Raw genomic sequence first — 22,064 nt, 5'->3', positions numbered from 1 at the left:
GCAATGACGTGGCGAGTATTAATTCCGTATGAAGAATTTTCAGAGGAAAGAACCATCAAAAGATATCCGATCCCATCACTTAGACTTATGGTATGTAATAAATTAAATCTATTTATCAGTATATTATTTCTGAAACAAAATCGTTATTGCTATAATGAAAAAGCCCCTCCTTACTGTGAACTCCCTCCCTCTCTCTCTCTCTCTCTCTCTCTCTCTCTCAATGTAGCTTAATCTGTGATGGGTATCTTCTGTTCCAATATTAAAATGATTTAGCATTCTTATTTAACTGAACGTGTCTTCCAAGATTTTACGTTTTCCATTATAAGTAGCTGAATATTTTTATTATTTATTATTCTTTTTTTCATTCTGACTAGAATAAAAGAATTTTTAATAAAATTGTTTCTAAGAAAGGTTTGGTTTACACTATTAAGACGATATTTTATGGAAAATAACGCCGCCAGTACCAAACGCTATTGAGATACCTTAAGTCGTTAAAAGGACTGGGAGATGGACTGAATCCTTGACTCTTTATCCCGTCATCTGAATGAAGAAAATCTGTGTGGATGGGGTGTTATTGAGCTAAAAGCTCTAGTCATGGCTGGAGAACGGCAATAGCCGAGCCTCACTTAAAACTTCATTGGCTACAGCATTGCCATCCGCTACCCTGGAAGTCCTAAAAAGGACTCAAGATCACCTCCTACCATACTCTTGAGATATCAATGCACATTTATTGAAATATGCTCGAAGCTTATTAATAAAACAATATGGTGTACAATGTTTTTTGTTATTTATTTAAATAATTTGCTCCCTCCAGGCAAAATGCTTGATAATTACAAAATAAATTTATGTGCTGACTCAAAATCAATTTCGATTACTGAATGAAACCCTTTCCATTAATCCATTATTTTTTTTTTCGTTTGATCTAGTTATTAATCTTCATCTGTTTATTTGTTTCCACTCCAATTTTGGTCATAGAGACGAAAATACTCCGCTCCCTATAAATTAATACGTGAAATAATTATTTAATTCACTTGTCTTCATTGTTAAATAATAAAATGAATTTTCCGTAACAAAAAATTCTTAATGTAAACAAACATTAAAATAATTAACATTAACATTACTTAGATCTTGTCAATATCTCATCAGGACGACACCAAGAACTTCAACCTCATTATTGTCATGATTGACAACGATCACTATTAATTGCAGAGGTTTTTCTTAATTGCGCTCGGTTCCTTTCCGTTCCTTTAGCCCTGCTTCTGGTTCTGTTCTCTTTTTTTTTTCTTTTATGTAATGACCTTCATGGTTTAGGAACCTTAAGAATAAGCGCAGGAAGCTTATACAAGTTCTGGGCAAGTAACTATCTCGACTCATACGCGACAAAATGTAGACAATTATCTTGTGCTAGAAGATACACACGAAAGGCTACTATAGTTACACTAAGAATAAGGAAGAAAGATAATTACTTCGGAGAAGAAGTAAGACGTTCAGTTTTCTTCCGCACTTTAATTACCCGAGAACTACAAATGAAGACACTTTTTTTTTTCTTTCGAGCAAAGAGTAGCCATTTTTTCATGTCTTTAATGACAACATGCTTGTGTGTGTTGCACCTAAATTTAGATGTGATAATTGAACCATTTTGAATATACAATTACGTTAGGAGTTTATAAAGGGCTTTTAACTTCCAGGATTTCTAATAAAATTAGCACAATAAGTAAATTGTATACAAGACTCTCACAACATTTTTGCTAATAGTAGCTGCAGCATCCGACATTCTCATTTCAGTCGAATGAAATTTTTCAATAGCTGCTTGGCATAAATGACATTCCTGAACTTCAACAGTGCATGAAGCATTTCATCCATAAGATGCAAAAACGATTAACACAAAAACAACTTCGTTTTTTGGCTAGATGGGTGAAACAAGAATGATTTTCATATTCCCCGTTATCTGTAGAAGAAAATGTATGGATGGGGTGTTATTGAGCTATAAGCTCTAGTCATGGCGGGGTAACGGCAATAGCGGAGCTGCAGTTAAAACTTCATTGGCTACAGCATTGCCATCCGTTACCCTCTGTCTCCTCCTCCACCATAAACAACAACTTTAACGCATAACGGTACTGACTTGATGGGTGAAGCATAAAAATGCTTTTCATATTCCCCTTTGTCTGAGAAGGAAAGTTCTTTGAGTGGAGAAATTATTGAGCTTTAAGCTCGCCCTGAAAGGGGAAGTGAGATTAGCTGTGTTCGGCTGAGCATAGAATTAACTTGGGTCTTTTGTATTTGCAGAATTCTTCTTCATTGTAGTCTGAAGCTTGCTTGATCAGCGGGTTCGGATGATTAATTGTTTCGATGAAGAACTTTTCAGCTAGGTCGTGAAGGAGAGATGTGATGTAGGGAATGTTGACGTCTCTGTGAATTTGGGAGTTTCTGATAAACCATGGGGCATCCAAACTCATTCTTAGACATTTGTTCTGTATTCTTTGTAGAGTTTGAATATTTGTGTTCCATGCAGGAGATGCGTAAGTGATGACTGGGCGTATTACCGTCTTGTATATGAGTGGTTTGTTCTTAGTATCCAATTTACTTTTTCTGTTGATCATGGGGTAGAGCTGTGCTATTACTTTGGATGTCTTTGAACTTATGTGTTTTATATGACTGGTGAATTGCAGTTTTTTGTCGAGAATTATGCCGAGATATTTGACTGTATTCTGTCATGGGACTTTAACACCTAGTAAATGTATACCTTCCTTGATTTGAGGCGTCTTTCTAGTGAACAGTATGGCTGAACTCTTCTGTGGGTTTGCTTGGATCTTGTAGTCCATCAACCATTTCTCTAGTGTGTGAATACTGTTTTGGAGTCTTTTAATAGCTAGTTTGGGGCTAAGAGATCTCCAATAATGCAGTACCATCTGCATATAATGCAGTGATTGTTGAGCTTGGGTTTTGACGGATATCAGCTATATAGATAGAAAACAGCAGGGGGGGGGCAGGAGTGAGCCCTGCGGCACTCCCGCCAGGACCTTGCGTCTGGTTGACACAGTTTCATTTATTTTGACTTGCATGTATCTGTCTTTCTGGTATGAGTGAATTATTTTAACTAGATTAGTAGGCATATTGAATGTGATGAGCTTGTAGAGAAGACCCTGATGCCACACTTTATCAAAAGCCTTCACAGCATCTAAAAATACCTCAGCTGTGTGAAGGTTCCGGTTGAAGCCTTCGGAGATGAATTCGATCAGCCTATGGATCTGCTCGTTTGGAATTATACCTAGTTTATCCGCTACTGAGTGCAGCCTCGTAAGGATTACTTTTTCTGCGATCTTTCGAAGGCTGGACAGAAGATTGGTAGGTCTGTAGCTTTCAGGAAGCTGGGTGTTTTTTCCAATCTTTTTGATTGGCGTGACATCCGCTATCTTCCATGTTAAGGGAAAATACTTGAGTCTGAGGATGGCATTAATTATGTTGACTAGATGTACAATGGCTTTTCTGGAGAGTAGTTTGATTATTTTGTTTGTGATTCCATCTGAACCTGGAGCTTTATTATTGCTCAGGTAGGTTATGATATTTATAACTACTGTTGGAGAGAAGTGGGCGTGACTGGTTATAGGTCATCCTTTTGTTGTGTTACGGCCTGCCTGACTCGGCGATGAATCTTGTAGATGAGATTGACGTTCAAATTTTCATAAGATGGGTTGCATTGAGTTTCCAAGCTGTCTGCCAGAGCCTCTGCCTTTTCCTTCAGTATGTGCTATTCCCTTCTTGGTCTGAATTAGGGGTAAAAGTTGCCTTTTAGTGCGAATGGTTCTCAGGAACTTCCAAACGGAGTTGTCCTCTGGGTTTAATTTAGTTAGCTTAGATTCCCACTAGGATTTTGTTGCTAAGTCCATTGGCGTTCCATGCAGTGATCATGTGAGAGTTGGGATGGAATTTTCTTTTATTCATTATTGAGGGCTATGAGTGGGTACTTTGTAGGAATCTTTTCCTACAAGGAGAATGGCGAAGGATTTGTCCTGCTGAATTCTTTTAACATGGTAGCTAGTGAGGCAGTTAATACTGATGTTAGATTTGAGATAATCTGATCATGGGATGGAGCAGTCTTTGTTCGTTGTCAAGTTGTCAAGCTGGAGATAGTTTGGACCGGAGTGCGATCTGCGCGGCTGTCTTAAGCATCGCTGAAATGTGTTGGAAGGGTAGTTTTTGCTGACCCTCGGTTATTTGGGTGTGTAATGCATCCCTTGTAGTTGGCGGAGTGAGGTCCTCCACAGTTGGCGCATTTAGCTGGTGTGGATCTTGGCTTGGTATACATGACGGTCTGGTGGCCTCGCCGCATTTTAAACACCTGTAATTTGCCTTGCAAAGTTTTTGGGCATGAACAAACCTATGGCACTGCTCAGCTTACGACTTTTTCCTTAGTGGCTCAGTATAAATTCTGAGTCCACAGATCGCAGTCAGTTCATATATCTTTCTGTGCCTTGTCAATTTCTACAAGTACCAGTGGCATTGGCCGTTTATCTGACCTGAGCATCCTGCTCACTTTTACTGGTTTAGGCCCTGACTCATAAGGTCAGCAGTGATTTCGAATATAATTATTAAGTAATAATTTTTTAAATTAAAATGGCGTTGATTTATAATACTCAATTATAGAAAGGTTTCTTGATTATTTCAAAAATTAACTTAAATATTAATTTAAATTAATATTGACAAAATTTTTATAAATAAAAATAAAAATTATTTAAATATTTGTGATATTAAACTATTATTTATATAAAGCAAAATTAAATCTAAAATAGCTTATTCGGTGTGTAAGTATGAGATTTTTCTTAAAACAAATTAAAACTTTCAAATTTCGTCTTTAATTTTTCGAAAGATCTTTAAAAAAAATCCTTTCTTAAAATGGAAACTAATAAATAATATAATAAAAATATAAGTTGCTACGTTTATGACATTTGCTAAAAACTAAGCAATCAATACAATATACTCGATAAGTATGAAATGCATTGCAAATCTTTAAGAAGGTCAACAAAACAGTACTCTTGTCTTTGAAAAGATTATTTAACAATGAAAAAAAAAAAGATGGGCCTAGCAACACAACAGGCGATCAGACACTGTAAAGGAACAAGCATCATGGTAAAGATTATCAGAACATGGAAAAGACCCCTTTTCTTTTAGTAGTGTACAAGCATGCCACATTGCGAATATCTCTGTAGTGTATATTTAGGTTTTTAATTAAAATCCTAAAAGTATTGACTACGTGTTAGGAGTAATTGAAAATAAACTCAAAATAATACTGATGCGTAATATGAAATCGTGTTAAACGAGTACACAACTTACAAATTATTGTAAAGTCTACTGTTTTCAATAAATATGCAGATGATTTTTAAGTATGATAATTATTGCTTTTAAAACACATAATATTGTTGGTAAAGGTAACAATCTACGTTTATAATAAAATAATCTAACTTGCGTTCTTTCATTCATTTTAAAACTTCAGTATTATTCATTTAATTATTTCAGTTATTATGATGGGGTGCGCTACAGAAGTAGAGTTGATTTAAAATACAGCTTTAGGACTTAACTTAAATACCAAACATTTCACGATAATTCCGTATGTTTTTCTTTCTGATCACACGCCTTCTTCTGTCAGTAGGATTATCAAATCTTCAAAACTAAGCTTGTTATTCAATCATGCGCATAAAATAAGTTGAAAATTACTCTGAATATGTCCAACAACGCTTCGATAAAAACTATCTGATGTTTCGACATCGTTTGAGCCTGAAAAAAATTGTTTATTAAACGGGTAGGATTAAAGCCGGTACGTAGGCGTTGGAATATAAATACCTCCATACTGATCTTTGTTCGTCGGTGTTGCCATGGGAATTATTTAATCTCCTTTTAAAGGAAATGGAGCGAGACGTTCCATGCATGTGTTGATATGAAAATGTCCTGTTGCACGCAACACCAAGGAGAATCCAACGTGCGGATAGATGCGTGAAAGCCTTCAGGTATATTATTATATTGTGTTCTATATTAGGAGCAGAATGACAACTCTTAGCAACTGTTAGAATAAAGTCAACTTTTAATTACATTTCTTTTAGGTAGCAGATTGTTGAGAAACAAAACGGCCCGATGAAAATCCGAAGTAATCTGGTAAGGAAGAGAAGCACATATTGATTAGTAATAATAAATAAATAATAATAAAGTGACAGGAAATTATATGCAATTCAGATACTGTCGCAGAAAATAAATATCAAAATATCCAGATGAAAGATTAAATCTTAGTATATTTCAGATTATTCCGGCAGGTGGCGACACTGACTTAACAACCAATGCAGTGACTTAGCAACGACACTGACTTAGCAACCGGACGTGGTGTCGCTTTCTGGACCACAAAAATCAAACAATATTTCGTTGTTTCACTGCTGAAAAGGAAATGCTATAAGTGCCTGTAAAGTGCCTGCCACCTTTCATGGACACTCTTATGAGCCAATAGATTCAGCTGTTTTTTAAGTGCAGCAGAAGCAGCAGTTCCAACGTGTTGTACACGATAATCGGACGAAGATATTAATAGGTCACTCCATTTTACTTCTGTTTAAAAGAACTGCGTTCGATCCCTATACGAGAAACCTTTATAAAGACTTTTCAACTGGAGTTAAGTCTCATACAGAATTTGCATGGATTTCTCCGTCAGTTTTTTTTTGTTTCTCTCTTTCTTCTTCTGCTGAACAGATAAATCATCTTGAGAATAAACGCAGTTAACAGAAAATTAAATTGACTTCCTAATCTTACTTAACCAATATTTTATAATAAATCGATTCGTCGAGACAAATGTACGCAAATAATACTCTTTAGAAATATCAATTCTACATCCGGAATAAGAAATCTCATAAGTGTCGTCGTGCTAAGCACTAGAGAGGAGCACGGAATTTTCTAATCGAAGACACTCTTGTAATGGATGAGTATTAAATTCGGGCTATTGTACAAAGAAAGTGCGAAGAGCTATTACACTGCCCAAACTTGAATATTTAATAATCGTAAAGAATAGTGTGTGTGTGTGTGTGTGTGTGTGTTCTTTTGAACTATCAGTGACACTGGAGATTATCTGAAAATGTAATTTTTTAAAATTGTTTATTAACATTCCATAGGGTATTATAGATTTACGCGTGCAGTTAGTTGATTAAGTAAATATGTCGTTAATTCTCTTAAAAGTACTTATAATAATTAGTTGCAAATCTATGTGAAGGTTTTAGTATCGAACTTGCTTAATTGCATTCATCATACATATTTGACTACACTTTTTGACAACAAGTTGCCAATAGATTTTTCTTGATATTTAAGAACGTTGTTATAAAAAGGTTCTGATTTTTTTTTTCAGTATGATGTAGTATAGAATTTATTGTATGCATTTGTTGTACTGTATTTGTATTTTTCTTTTCAGCCGTATGGCTGGTGGGCAGCATATGCTATTACTCGTATACCAGGGAGATGATTATGAAGCACGGTAGTTTCCCGTGCCTACCTGGCCATAAGTATATTTATGACTGTAGCCGTGTGTGTTCACGGGACTGGTTTGCTTATTTTGAGGGATGAAAAACCCGAGTTACCGGGAGAAAATAATCCTCCATTTCCGTACGAGACCGGTTAATTCACCTTTAATCGAAATAGACCAGATAAAAGTTCCTCACGTCATGGACGGGAATCAAACCCAGATCTTTCCCACCAAAGAGCTTCGTCTATACTGACTGAGTTACGGAGGCTCGTTTGCTGTATAGAAAGCACATATTAACCTCATGGTGTGCACTGTAATATCCATATGATGGATATTGTAGGATAAAATTGCATTCTGAGTAAAACTTCCTCCCGCATTAGCATCTTCAAGAATTGTGCTATCGGCAAGGCAAGTGTTTGTAATCAAGTTCATTGAGGACATGTAATTTATCATGGTAACTCATTATATGTATTGAAACGGTACCTTTAAAAGATTGATTAGTTTGTTTACCATTTCTTAGGATTTTTTAAAGAAAGGGTATAGTTCACGTCATTCAAGCAGGGAAAATTTAATTTACTGAATTTCGTTTCGTTTTTCGATGTTTTAACAGAGAAATTTATAAAACCTGCCGAAATTAATTCATTTTTCTATCATACATTTAGACATGAAATACCATGTATTGCTTAACTTGTGAAGTAGCGCGTAAATAAGTGCTACAATCATCTACGATGCATCTATAAATGCGAACGGTTCCATGAGAGCTGCCAGCCTCCAAACCTCTGATAACGAGAGTTCAGATTCAGTGACGACTCGACTCTGAATGACTAGAAAGTGCTGTTAATCTTGCTACAGTCTGCTTCATCAGATAGGAATGTTTCTATATCTTGGGGAGGCGGGGAAACCTGAGGAATTCTACAATCAACACTACATTGCATTGTTACAATTATGAAGCATAGTTTGGTGGAAAGATTTGTTTTGGCGTGTTTCATGATAAGAAACTGGGGCGCCACTACCGATACTAGAAGAGAAGTGTACCTTCAAGTTCTGGATAATCGGCACAGTTTCTGTACTTAGGCGAATTTTCTACTGAAGGGAGAGAGCCCTTGTCACACATCAAGACTGTTATCGATGAGTTTGTGAATAAAACTGCATCTAATGAGAACATGTCAGAATCCTAAGAAAAACATCACTAATAAATACTTACGTTATTCAGTCACATTTTTCTCCAGAGATAAATACAACTGGTTGAACAAAAACATTGCATGGACAATGAACGAAAACGTATCGGTTATGAAATCTTGATGTAAAATGGAAAGTATTAAGAACTTATGGAAAAGGAATACACTGCTTGGAAAGAAGTCAACGGACACCGTATCGTGAGAAACAAACAGCCATGACACCCACCTTAATAAGATGTACGACCTTCTGACAGCAGACCTCTTTCAGGCATACTTCCAAGTATGCCTGAAAGAGGCATACTTGGAAGCGTACAATGGCGATCAATCGGAATTTTGGACCATTCTTCCTGTAGGCTTGTAAAGAGGTCCTGGATTTTTGTGGGGCGGACGTATCTTGACCTCATCCTACGCTCCAGTTCATCCCCAAGATGTTCAGTAGGGTTGAGATGAGGGCTCTGTGGAGGCCAGTCAAGTGGTGATGTTCATGACCACGAACCACGCATTTACAGCAGCATCCTTATGACACGGGCATTGTCTTGCTGAAAGAGATGCAATGGTCAGTTCGGTAGAAATGCCACAAAGTAGGAAGCACTACATTGTCCACAATGTTCAGATATCTCTCGGAGTTCAATGTTCGTGGCACCACAAACCAGAAAAAACAGGACCTACCATCACACTACCACCTTCGAATTTCATAGCTGGGGTTACGCACTCTGGTAAGAGAGACGTCCACCGGGCATCCGCCACACCCACACCCATCCATCTACTTGTTATTCGTGATTCGTCGCTCCATGACACAGCTTTCCAATCTTCCTCGTCCCACCGTACACGCTCTTTGCACCACTGAAGACGACGCTGCATGTTGATTCAGGTAATGTGGGGCTTGCATATTGCCGTCCTGCCAAGGAAGTGCATGATACGACCCTCGATTCTGAATGTTTTCGAGCAGATTCGTCTTCGACTCGATGCTAGGATCTCCGCATTCAACGTGTCGGCCGAAGAATGGCGGTTTTTACATATTATCCTTCGTAGCACCCAACGGTCACGTTCGTTGAGTGTGGTTGCGGGTAGAACTTGCAGTGGACTACCTGCAATTCCATCTCAGTATGGTGTCACCGACTGTTGACCTGAAATAGCCCAATGTTTCTTCATATTGCCGAACAGAGAGGCCTACAACAGTATCCTAACACAACGGCTCTTTAAACTCCGTCAGTTCCCTTCTCACACTCATTTCACCTTCACACAATTGCACTGACTTAGGAGCATCATATTCCTCCAGTTTTATCCACATGACTCGTTACATGTCACGATGCACATGGTGAGATCGGATCTTTTTCATCCCTCAGAAACCTTCCAAAAGAACAGACATAATACAATGTAATATATATTGCAATAATATAACGCAATTAACAGATATAATACAATGAGCTCATTGTCTTAATTGCTTCAGACATAATTTCAAACTAACTTAACTCCATTCATCCTCGTTTTCGAACATATTAATAAAAGGGAATGCCTGTAGGTTCCAAGCTATTTGTCTTGCATTTTTAAAAGTACCCTGGAATTATACGTCTGTAATATTTCATATCAATGAAATGATAATCTCTATCTGAAATGGAAAATATTAATATATTAAATTAAAGGTTATTTAAACGGAAAGGACTTGAACGACTGAGATTTTGTTATTGTTTTATTTGAGGAGGAAACACAAAAACTTATTATTCTACCAGACACACAACTGCGGAAATGAAAAAATAAATAATAGCCCGAGTTATTTTCAGAACATTCACTCAGCCCTTCTGGAAAGAGGAATGATTGAATGCGTGTCAAAAGCAGCAATGAATGTGTTTTGTGGATCGTAAAACAAACAGCTAAAGGACCGCTGTTCAGAAAAGATTGTAACAAGCACAGATTCGTAACAAATATCGTATCCTACAAAAAAAAAATCCTCCTCAGAGACAGCGTCACCATCATGAATATTTATGTCGAATGGATAAGTAAATGCTTTTTTGTATTATGTATCAATCCGCTTGACACGAGTGGTGAAAGATATTGAGTGAAAGAGGTTATAAATAAACAATATAAAACTCACACAGATGATAAACATCACGCTGTGCCTTCTCAGACAGCGATGCATCATGGAACTTTCTATTTACTCTGCAATGTGTAATGTTACGTTCGCTTCGAGAGGAGGAGGATGTGTCAACAAAGAGTAAGTAATAAAGAATGAAAAATATGAAGAAGGTGGTTGGTTGTTTACATCTGAACACCACTCTGTTCTACTCACTTGAATAAACGGCGCAGCTATATACCTGAAAGTTTTGTTTTTTTAATTTGGAACACTCACCATAAGGAAGAAACCCCTGCATCGATTTAGTGAGATCCGCCTATTGTAGAAGGAACTTCCTAAGCTAAGAAGGGCAAAGAATAAAACAATCTTATATATATGAACACTGTTTTGCACTTAAATCTCGGCGTCTGTTAACATTCAGCATTTTTTAACAAAAATTAATTTAAAATTTTAAAATATCTGCGAAAGCAGTAACAGAAACATCTAATCTTAAACGTTTAGTATATATTTTTTAAAATAACTGCTTCACACATGTAAGAGAAAACTAAATAGAATTTATTATTCATATATGCTTCGCTGAATATGACAAAAACCTCATTCAGGAAGAAGGTAGAACTGGTAACAATATTTAAATTCCAAATATGAGAACGAGTCATGAAGAATGCGTATAAATCACGTGTCTCGGTCGCTGCTGTACGGTAGGAGGAAACAATATTAGAGTTCAAAGATGTGAGTATATATATATATATATATACTCATATATATATATATATATATATATATTATTATTATTATTATTATTATACGATGATGATGCATGCTGCATCTGCTTGGTAAGAGGCGCCAAACTTTAAGGAAAACAACATCTTTTCTTAATGAATATACTTATAAATATAACATGAAATTTTTAATTTCAGAAGCTAAAGATGTATACTTTAGGGAACAAGTGGAAGGGACCTTGTTCAAATTCTGGAAAAATTTAACATCATTTTATTAGTAGACGCGTTACATTGTAATTCACTGAAGGAATATTTACTGTTAAGTGGATGGGGACATTTTCTAAAGTATAATATACAGGTATAATAAATAGCGAAGTTGAATCAGATCATCAGAGAGACGACGCGAGAATTGCAAAAAGTCGAGAGGTGTTTAAATGAACAGAGGAAGAAAAAGAAAATAAACAGGAAAATAAGAAACAACAAAGCAAGGAAACAGGTAAGTCAGGAAATAACAAAAATCAGGTAAATGATGTTGTTAGTAAAAAGAAAGAAGTTATTTGGTATGGTGACTCTATAATAAAACATGCTATAGATGAGCGAGTTATAACATCGAGCTTTCTTGGAGAGAAAATTAAAAATATAACGCAAGAAATTCAGAAACAGAAAAGTAAACGAAATCGTAGTTGCAGTAGGTACTCACGACTTAGCTGGTGATAAGTTCAGTTTGAGAGAGGAAAGGGTTGTTGGAAGAAGCCAGAGTGAAGAGTGAGAAAGTGAAAATCGTTAGTATTTTACCTCGCTATGATAAAAATGAATTAAGAAGTGCTATGATGGCAAACGATTCGATGCGTAGGCTGCGTGGAGTGAGTGTGGGGAAGACTGGATTCGTATAAGAGGGACGACCTACACCTGAATGCGTTTGGTATCAGGAGTCTAGAAAAACTAATAACTAGTATCAGTGGCGCACCCAGGGGGGGAGGGGAAGGGGCCCTAACACCCTCCAAAGAAAAAAGAAAAAGCACTGGAAAATTTTCCAAAAACCTTTTCCTAATTAAAATTCATTTTTTTTTATTTATGTTGGTTGTATCGTGTCTTCTATGTCTATACTACCTATGAATTAGCGATCATCGCAGATGCTCAGTCACAGGTCGTATGCGATGCGTAGTGTGTATTCTAAAATCTTCTATTCAACTCGGGCACTCCCCAAGATTAAATCCTGAGTGCGCTACTGACTAGTATGAGACATAACACAGAGAGTCAGGGAAACTAAATTATAAAGGGAGGAATGGTGTGAATATGAGTATAAGAGCGAAATTGGTATATAACTGTGTTAATGAGGAGAATGGCTTTGTCATGGAAACATTGACGAGGTGAGAACGATTTCGTGTTTGTGTTCGTCCGGATCGAACCCATCAAATGTGTGCAAAGATGTGTACATGTGTAAGGCATTAGAGAAGAATAGAGATCTGCAAGTTGTCCAGCTGTGTCACGCAGATTGCAGACAAGCGTATACAAAAGAACAAGCAGGTAGATTATTATGTCTGTGCACGAATGCTAGGAGTATCAGAAACAAAGGGGTAGCCTTAGTCAATATGTTGAAACCTCAGATTGTAGGTATTAGTGACACGTGGCTATCAGAATCAGACCTACTAACTGGTATCGAGTGTCAAGGTACAGTATTTTTAGGAACGATAGGAAAAGACGAGACATGCTGCTAATGATACCGGCTGACTTGAATCCAGTTAGAGTTGAGACCTGTGATTGTAGTAGTACTACTAACAACATTTCATGTAGCAGTGAGTTTGAAGCCATCTGGTGTGAGGTGGAATCTAACAAGATCAATTACATAGTAGGGTGTTGTTACATACCTGGTGGATCGGTTGCTAGTGATGAAGAAATGCATCACCAAATAGAAAAGATGAGAGAGAAAATAGTAATCATAATGAGAGACTTTGATTATCCAAATATTGATTGGGTAGCAGTAGAATCTCATGAGAAGAATGAAAATGCATTTATTGAGCTGTTGCGAGACAACTTCCTCACGCAGCAGGTGACAGAAGAAACTCGAGGGCAAAGAGTGTTAGATTTGATTATAGTGTCAGAAGGCGTTTCAGTGAAAGACGTAACTATTCTGCCTCCAGTAGGTGACAGTGATCATGGGGTACTCACTTGGGAAGTGACTAAGTTTATGAATGTCCCATTCAGAAAAGGTTACTTGCTGAACTACAAAGCAGGAAATTATGATCAACTTAAGAGTATCCTGAGTTCAGTGGAATGGGATCAGCTACTGAATGGAAAGAATATCGACAGTGCATTGGAAGCATTTAAACAATACTTAAATGATGCGATATCAGAATGTGTCCCAAGAGTTCGAAGAATAAATAGACTAGAAGTCAAATGGATGTGTAATCTTATTAAGGAAGAGATTTGTAAGAAAAGGATGATGTGGAAGGAATACCGTGCACAAGGATGACGTCCGTTATAAGTAGCAAGCTAGAATAGTCACAACTGTTGTATGGAAAGCAAAGTCTCATTATGAAAAGAAACTGGCTCTGCGTGCTAAAGACAACCCCCCCAAGAGTTCTATTGATATGCTGCAAATAAAAGAAAGAATGAATATGAAAGAATAACTTTTCTAAATCCAGATGGCATGAGGGCTACAGATGCAGAAGATGTTGTTCATTTAATGAGTGCCCATTTCGTTAAAAGTTATCAACCTGGTGAACGCAATATTTAGCTCACTGTTACCACTTCACTAGATGAAGAAACGCAGATGTGTGAGGCCGAGGTATTTAGAGCTGTTGCACAAATTGAAAAAGAATTCAGCAATAGTAATATCAACGCGTGTGCTAAAAGAGTGTTCAGCTGAACTGGCTATTCCTTTGACCAGGATGTTTAATATGAATCTCAGAACAGGGAAGATTCCGCAGGAAAATGGAAGGAATGTATGGTGATTTCATTGCACAAGGGTGGTGCGAAGACCGATGTATCCAACTATCGACCAATTAGTATCTCAGGAGTGATGGTGAAGATTTTGAAAAAAATTGGTTAGGGCTCGCATTCAGAAATGGGTTAACAGTGAATCTCTACTTTGCAATGAACAACATGGGTTTACTAAGGGAAGACCATGCTTTAGCAACTTGCTCACATTCTATAATAATGTTACCATTGAACTAGACAAGGGGAATGGATACACTCTGATACTTTTGGATTTTGATAAGGCTTTTGACAGAATATAGCATGAAAGACTGTTGCATAAATTGAACAAAATAGGTTTGGGTTATATGATATTAGCCAGATGGCATGAGGGCTACAGATGCAGAAGATGTTGTTCATTTAATGAGTGCCCATTTCGTTAAAAGCTATCAACCGTGAACGCAACATTTAGCTCACAGTTATCACTTCACTAGATGAAGTGACTTGTATGGGAGATGAGAGTCTGCAAGATTTAAGGTAACAAGTGGTGTACCAATGATCGGTGCTTGGTCCACTGTTATTCAATCTGTATATTAATAATATGGGAAGGATTTGGCAGGTGACATACAGCTATTTGCTGCTGATGATGCAAAGATAGGGTAATTAGGAATGCTGCTGATATGCAATACTTGCAGAATGATTTGAGTAAGCTGGAACTGTGGGCTTGGGAAAATCAGTTCAATGTCAGTAAATGTAATGTCATTCAATTTGGCGTGATTAAGTTCCAACGTCGTATTATATTGGTATGATTAGGCTAGAAGAAAATGATGAGGCTAGGGATCTTGGAGCGTTAATAGATTGGAAGTTTAAGTTCACGGGCCATGTAGCAAAGATTGCAACTCAAAAGATAATTGCAATGCTTAAACTAACGTTCACATGTAAAGATAAGGATGTTATTTTGCCTATTTAAAAGGCTTTGATAAGGCCTCGCTTGGACTTTGTGCGCAGGTCTGGTCTCCTGGTTTCCGTTGTGATTCTGATATATTGGAGAGAGTACAAAAGAGAGTGTTAAAATGATATCAGGATTATGGAATACTGATTATGAAGACAGATTGAGAATTTGTAGACTACAAACACTAGCATACAGGAGAAAGGGGGGGGGGTATATGATTGAGAATTACAAACTTCTGAAAGGGTCACACAGGATTTCAATTGATGGAAGTTTTCAATTTATGGAGGTTTGGGAAAGGACGGGAGGGCATCCTTGAAAGCTGAGAATGAAGGCCGCTAAAAAGGGGGGTGAGGGCTAGAATTTGTTCCCAGAGGGTGGTACGTGATTGGAATGGATTGCCATTGGATGTTGTAAATGAAGGCAGTGTGAATGAATTCAAGAATAATGTTGATAGCTGGTGTGTGTAGTATGTGGCCTCCGTCGATGAGTCAATGACTTCTTGGAGGTTTCTCTTTTTTAATAATAATAGTAATTTATTGACTGCTAAAATATTTACACATACAATAGATATCGTGAATGACATTACTACTTATGATTTTACAGAATTCAGCTCTAAGTGCTGCATTTTCTACATTGATTTCAACTAAAATGTTTAATAGTATTTTTTTTGCCTCTATATTATGTATTTACAACACATGTTCTTCTAATGGTAACAATGAAGATTATTCAGAATTGTTTGTATAATATTTTTTTTGTTTATATAATTTTTTAATTATAAGAATAATTTATTACATTATTTTTTCATGTTACGTAAGAGTATTATATTAATGTTATTATCACATAATAATCAGATTCTTCTTTATTGTTGTATACTTTACTAACTGTTTTATTACATAATCTGCTTCTTTGGTTATAAGGATTACGTGTGGTTGAGTGAGGCGAGTTAATCCCACCTACTTCGATGCTTGGGTTAGCTTTTGTGAAGAGAGTGGGATTTAGCCTTCACTATTTATGCTGTTTTTACTGTTTTTGTATGGGATGTAGGCATTGGATGCCGGTGATTTATGATGTGTATATTAGTGTTAATGGTATATGTTCCAGAGTTCGTGTTTTAATGTTCTGTAGTTGTCTATGTGTTTAAAATTTCTTGGTTGATTGTAGAGTTGCGTGGGTATCTGATGTGATCTCACAAAAGAACCGTATGAATTGTTGAAGGGTGTGGGGATGTAGAGAGTTGTTGTAAGTCGTGTTATACGATATGTCTCTGTTGTTTCGATAGGTGATTTTGAAGTAATTCCTTAATAATAATAATTATTATTAGTATTATTATTATTATTATTAGTAGTAGTAGTAGTAGTAGAGTAGTAGTAAAGTATATAAAAAAGCTATATATTTTTGTTAATCTTTATCTAGCCTATTATTTATTCCGATTTAGTCAATAAAATATAAATAACAGGTATTATTTGAGGTTTATTTCATATTATAAACTATGCGGCACTTAAACACGAAAGTTTATCAATAATTTTTTTTCTTTTGCTTACTTGTTTCATCGTTATTTTTCTATGGCACAAGTGGATTAGAAAAACAGAAATATAACAACACTAACAATTAAAATAGATGGCTTACTCAGTACATGAGGTATAGTGAGGGTTGAAGAAATGAATCGTATGTACATCAAGATGCTAACATAACAACAAAATTCACTAGAAGTCAATAATAGATGGTCATGCAAAAGACCAAAATTAACAAACAAAACAAAACTCACGAAATACAAGAACATTTACGCTATGTAGTTAACTCCGCCTAGCTGTAAAGTGACCAAACCAAGTCTTTTAACTTATCGTCCAGTAAAGAGAGTCATTCCACCTGTCCGCACGCCGTAGAAATGGGAGTGGATATAAATGATTCCGTTATAGATGACAAGAAGAACAATTCAAGTTCAGTCTTGTGACATCTTTCTGGCTTTATAGCTAACACTTGAAGAACGTCAAGGAACAGATTGAAAAAAACACTTTTCGAAGAAGCTCTGTAAGAACATCTTTTCGACATTGGTTTCTGAATGTATGTTGAGGCTACAGTGGATAAAATACTGCGATGCTACGATTTTTACTTCTTCCCTCTCTGTTGAGGGAGCAGAGAAGGAATCAAATGTTATGTGACCCTAAGAATAAGGTCACATAACATTTATATAAACGGTGACCCATAATTCACGAAACGGTTTACACATTTAATAACATTTTCATTTATAATATTATTTTTATTCTCTTTTATAATGAAAGGCAGAAGAAAACTCGGTTTTGTGGAGAACACAAACATCCAATTAATACCCAGAAATATAATTTACTGCAATTTTCAATTTCTATTCGAGAATTCTGGGAAGTTCTTTATAGCATCATTCCAATTTGTGAGTAGATTATTCCAAGTTTAGGAAGAGTTAATATTTATGAAGAGTTAGTAGTTGTTTTAAAGGCAAAGTAACTCCTGAGCGTAAACTCAATTCTTCTTTCTAGAAGGCTGGGAAGTGACATGCTTAAGTCAGGAAAGAATGGCAATTAAAGTTAATCACATTTGTCTCGAACTTTCGGTATTATAAAGAAAAAATGAGGAGCAAAGTAATTAATAAATTATTTTTGTTAGAAATAAAACACTGATTGGTTTGAAGAGCATTACTTTGAATTAGGTGATTAATCTTGAAGTTTTACTTATTTGTGTAGCATATTTTTTGTCAAATAAAGTGGAATTTTACTGTGATAACCGAACTGCGGGTTTATTTTCAAAGAAGGTAATAACATCTTAGATATATCTGAAGTAATCGAGCAGGTATAACGAAGGGCTGTTTTACCTCTGATCCGAAGTTCGACGGTAATAGTCTTTCGATCATCGCAAATGTGCGACCGGAGAGAAAAGTGGAAACTCAATTGCACATTTCTTTTGAATGTTTTGCCTGCAATCGCACATAAACTAAATTTACTCATCCGGTAATATGAAGTCGACAGCTTGTGCATACAAGTAGACTAATCGTGAAGATAATTCACGAGCAAACTTTGTTTGCGTTCACTATACTTCAAAAGAAAAATAATTTCTTTTGAAGTATAATGCACTATTTGGACTCTCTCTCTCTCTCTCTCTCTCTCTCTCTCTCTCTTGAAATACCTGGAAGAGTAATTATAGCAAGGTTATTATTATTGAAACCTTGCTGTTCTTAGCAAAATTAGCATCAAGAAGCTGCCGATGCATTAACTTTAGGTTTTATCCGTTATGTCATCCTTTTATAATACTCCAATCTATGAAGAGTTGACATTAGCACTGTGGGTAGGTTAAAAAGTACAGACTGCTTATTCAGGGTGTGAATAGCTTGAAAACTACCACATTTGATAACCAACTCAGGAGTTCATGATTCCTCTGAGCATGTCCATGTCTTTATTGATAACTGAGCATCACTGAGGCTCATACGTTGTCAAAAAGCGAGACACTCGTATATACTGTATATATATATATATTTTTTTTTTTTTTCCGTTTTTCCGTTTTGACTTTATAGCATACGGCTTCACACTACTTTATGATATATTTTGTCTATTCTGAACTCAAAATATTTATATACACAATAAAGTAAAGTATCGATAAGACAGTCTTCCCTTCCACAAAGCGAGGTTTCTACTTGAGTAGTTTCATAAGATGTGCGTTGAAGAACTTTATTAGCATGCACAAAGCACTCAAACCATCAAACACCTGCGAGATGAACTGCAACGCTGACTGCAAGCCAGGTTGAATCGTCAGACATCAGTGACTGATTTCGATAATATTTTTCTGGAAGAATGGGAGGGAATTACAGCAGCAAAAACTAAGGATCTAGAGGAAAGTCTTCTCCTGCCAATACAATCTTCAGTTGAAGAATTGAAGCTGTTATAGCAGCTAAAGTTAGACAAATTCAATATAATAATAATAATAGTAATAATTTTTTTATTGATTTCTAAAATATTTACACAATTACAATAATCGTCTTTAGTGACATTCCAACTTGTAATTTTTACAAAATGTGATTCAATATGTGATTCAATTTCTACATTGCATTTCAATTAAAATTTTGATAATAATAATTTCTTGCATCTATATTTACAACACGTTCTTCTAATATTAACAATGAAGATTACATGGAATTTTAATAATGGATTTTGAGAAAGAGTGATTATTTATACAAATTTCTGCATTTGCTTATAAGGTTTACTTGTAGATGAGTGAAGCAAGTTAATCCCACCTACTTCGAAGCTTGGGTTAGCTTTTATGAAGAGCGTGGGATTTACCTTCACTATTTGTGTTGTTGTTAATGTTTATGTACGGGATGTAGGCATTGGATGGTCGTGTTTTATGATGTGTAAATTAGTGTTAATGGTTTCTTAAGTTTGTTGGCATATTTTCCAGAGTTCGTTTTTTAATGTTCTATAGTTATCTACGTGTTTTAGCTTTGCTGGTAGGTTGTTGAGTTGTGTGGGTATCTGATGTGATCTCACAAACGAACCGTATGTATTATTGAAGGGTGTGGGGATGTAGAGAGTTGTTGTAGGTCGTGTTATACGATATGTGTCTCTGTTGTTTCGGTAGGTAATGTTGAAATAATTCCTTGTTAATGTCATATAGTGTGTCAGGTTTTTAATGCTCAGAATTTTGTATATCGCCATGTGCTTTTCGGATATTGGTTGTTGCGTGTAAGGTGTCCAGATCACTGTTGACATGATTTTCCTGTGTAGTGTTTCTAATTTTGTTAGGTGGCTATTTGATGTATTTGCATAGACTGTTATTCCGTATCTGAGTAGAGATTCGCAGATACCGTGATATAGGAGTTTTTTTTATGTTGGGTGGAATAATATCTTTAACATGGAAGAGTTTTGCTGCGATGATCCGGAGTTTGGTGTGTAGGTATTCTATATGATTTGTCCATTTAAGGTGGGAATCTATATAGAGACCGAGGTATTTTGCGTGTGTTACAGGTTTGATTTCGGAACACTGCAGGTATTTTTGCTGTTAATGCAGCGGTGTGTGTGACAATGTATCGATAGTGATGCAGGGCGTATGATTCTTGGGTTGTGTATTATCAACATCTGTGTTTTGGTGCCGTTGATTAGAATTGCGTTTTGGTGGAAGTATGTTGTTATTTCATTTAGGTCTTTTTGTGCTTTGCAGAGAGCTGTATTAATGTCTGTGTGGATTGCTAGTAGTGCAGTATCATCTGTGTATTGAAATATTTGACTTCTTATGGATATGTTATGAACATCGTTAATGTATATGTTGAATAGTGTAGGTGACAATATGGCACCTTGAGGTACACCGTGTTTTACTTGTATACTCCGACTGTGATATGTGCCTATTTTTGTTACTTGTGTTCTGTTCGAGAGGTAGTTCTTGAACCATGTATGCAGTGTTCCTCTTATACCTATTGAATATAGTTTGGTGAGTAGTATGTCATGTTCAAGTGTGTCAAATGCTTTGGCATTCAACACACTTGAGGTCCAGCAGTATAAGGACGGCGTACTTGTTTTTGTCGAGAGCTTTGTTTATTGTGTCGGCGATGTCTTCTAATAAAGTAATGTTTTGTTATGGGTGGAAAATACATCGTTTGTTGTTGACTTTGTGTCAACAACAAACGAATCTTGTGCTGAAGTTTTCTTTTTTCGGGTCACTAATTCGTTGAGTGTAGTCCATGTTTGCTTAATGTTGTTGTTATATTCCATGAATTTTTGGAAGTAGTATCGTCTTTTTGCCCTGCGAATTTTTGTTGTTAGTTTATATCTTGTGTTTTTTATAACGTTTGTAAATGTGTGTTACTGGATGACTTTTTAAGTTTTTTTTCCATAGATTTTCTTTTTCAGTAATAGTATTTAGTATGTCGTCATTTATCCATGGATTGTTGTCTGTTTGACGCCTCGTTTGTGTAGGTTTTGCTGCTTTTTTGCATATTTCTGTGAACTTTAGTTGAAAATTCTCGTATAATGTTACAGGATCGTTTATTTTAAGTAGGGAATTCCAGTCCGTATTTTTTACTTGGTTATCGACAATGCTCTTTAGTATGATCGAGTTTTGTCGACTTTTGTGGCGGTGGGAGGGGGGGGGGTAGGAAACGTAATAAAACGAAGTTGAGACAAAGTAGTGATCGGCAATTTTTACGTTAATTACTGATGATGTATATGTATGGATGGGAGCCCGTATGTTGATATGATCAATGCATGATTGTGTTAGTGAGTTACTGAGTATTTCTTCTCTTGTTGGGGAGTTAATGGTAGGGTTTATGTTGTACTGACTTAGTATATCAAGATATGTGTTAGTGGTTGACGAAGCGTGGTCAAGAGTATTTATGTTAATATCTCCTATTAGGACGAGCCTGTGTGTTGCACACGGTTCGATGCCGCTTAGCCATGTTTCTAACTCGTGGAGAAAACTGAGTGGATTATTATCTGGGGGTCTGTATATTGTGTTTATTGTGTATTTGATACTATTGTGGCTATTTGTGAGTTCCAAAATTAGTGTTTCTGCATGTTCAAAGTGAGTTTGTTTTTCTGTCACATTGAATTTTTCTTTGATAAATGCCACTATGCCACCTCCTCTTTTGTTTGGTCTACAAAAGTTGTAGATTTGATAATTATTTATGTTGTATGCGTAAATTTCTGTGTCGTTTACTGCAACTTCTGTCAGTATTAGCACATCTATGTTTATCATGGTATAATTGAGCTGTGTTATCAATGTAAGCCAG

General features: G+C 36.1%; 1 protein-coding gene across 1 annotated transcript in view; it reads right to left on the bottom strand.

Moving 5' to 3' along the window:
• LOC150106373 (lewis-type alpha-(1,3)-fucosyltransferase-like) overlaps window positions 1–22,064 on the bottom strand; it is a 67,562-nt gene that overhangs the window by 7,219 nt on the left and 38,279 nt on the right. The window contains exon 2 of the mRNA XM_090393106.1: window positions 11,012–11,075. Within this exon, the coding sequence (XP_090249232.1) occupies window positions 11,012–11,014 (3 nt within the window). The 5' untranslated portion in view covers window positions 11,015–11,075. The remainder of the gene's footprint in view (window positions 1–11,011; window positions 11,076–22,064) is intronic.

The sequence above is a fragment of the Typopeltis vanoorti genome, chromosome 5, assembly GCF_054136105.1.
Source record: "Typopeltis vanoorti isolate ZY-2024b chromosome 5, IOZ_Tvanoo_1.0, whole genome shotgun sequence".
NCBI classification, from domain to species: Eukaryota; Metazoa; Arthropoda; class Arachnida; order Uropygi; family Thelyphonidae; genus Typopeltis; species Typopeltis vanoorti.
Note: the sequence above shows the minus strand (reverse complement) of the source record. Positions and strands in the feature narration are given on the sequence as shown.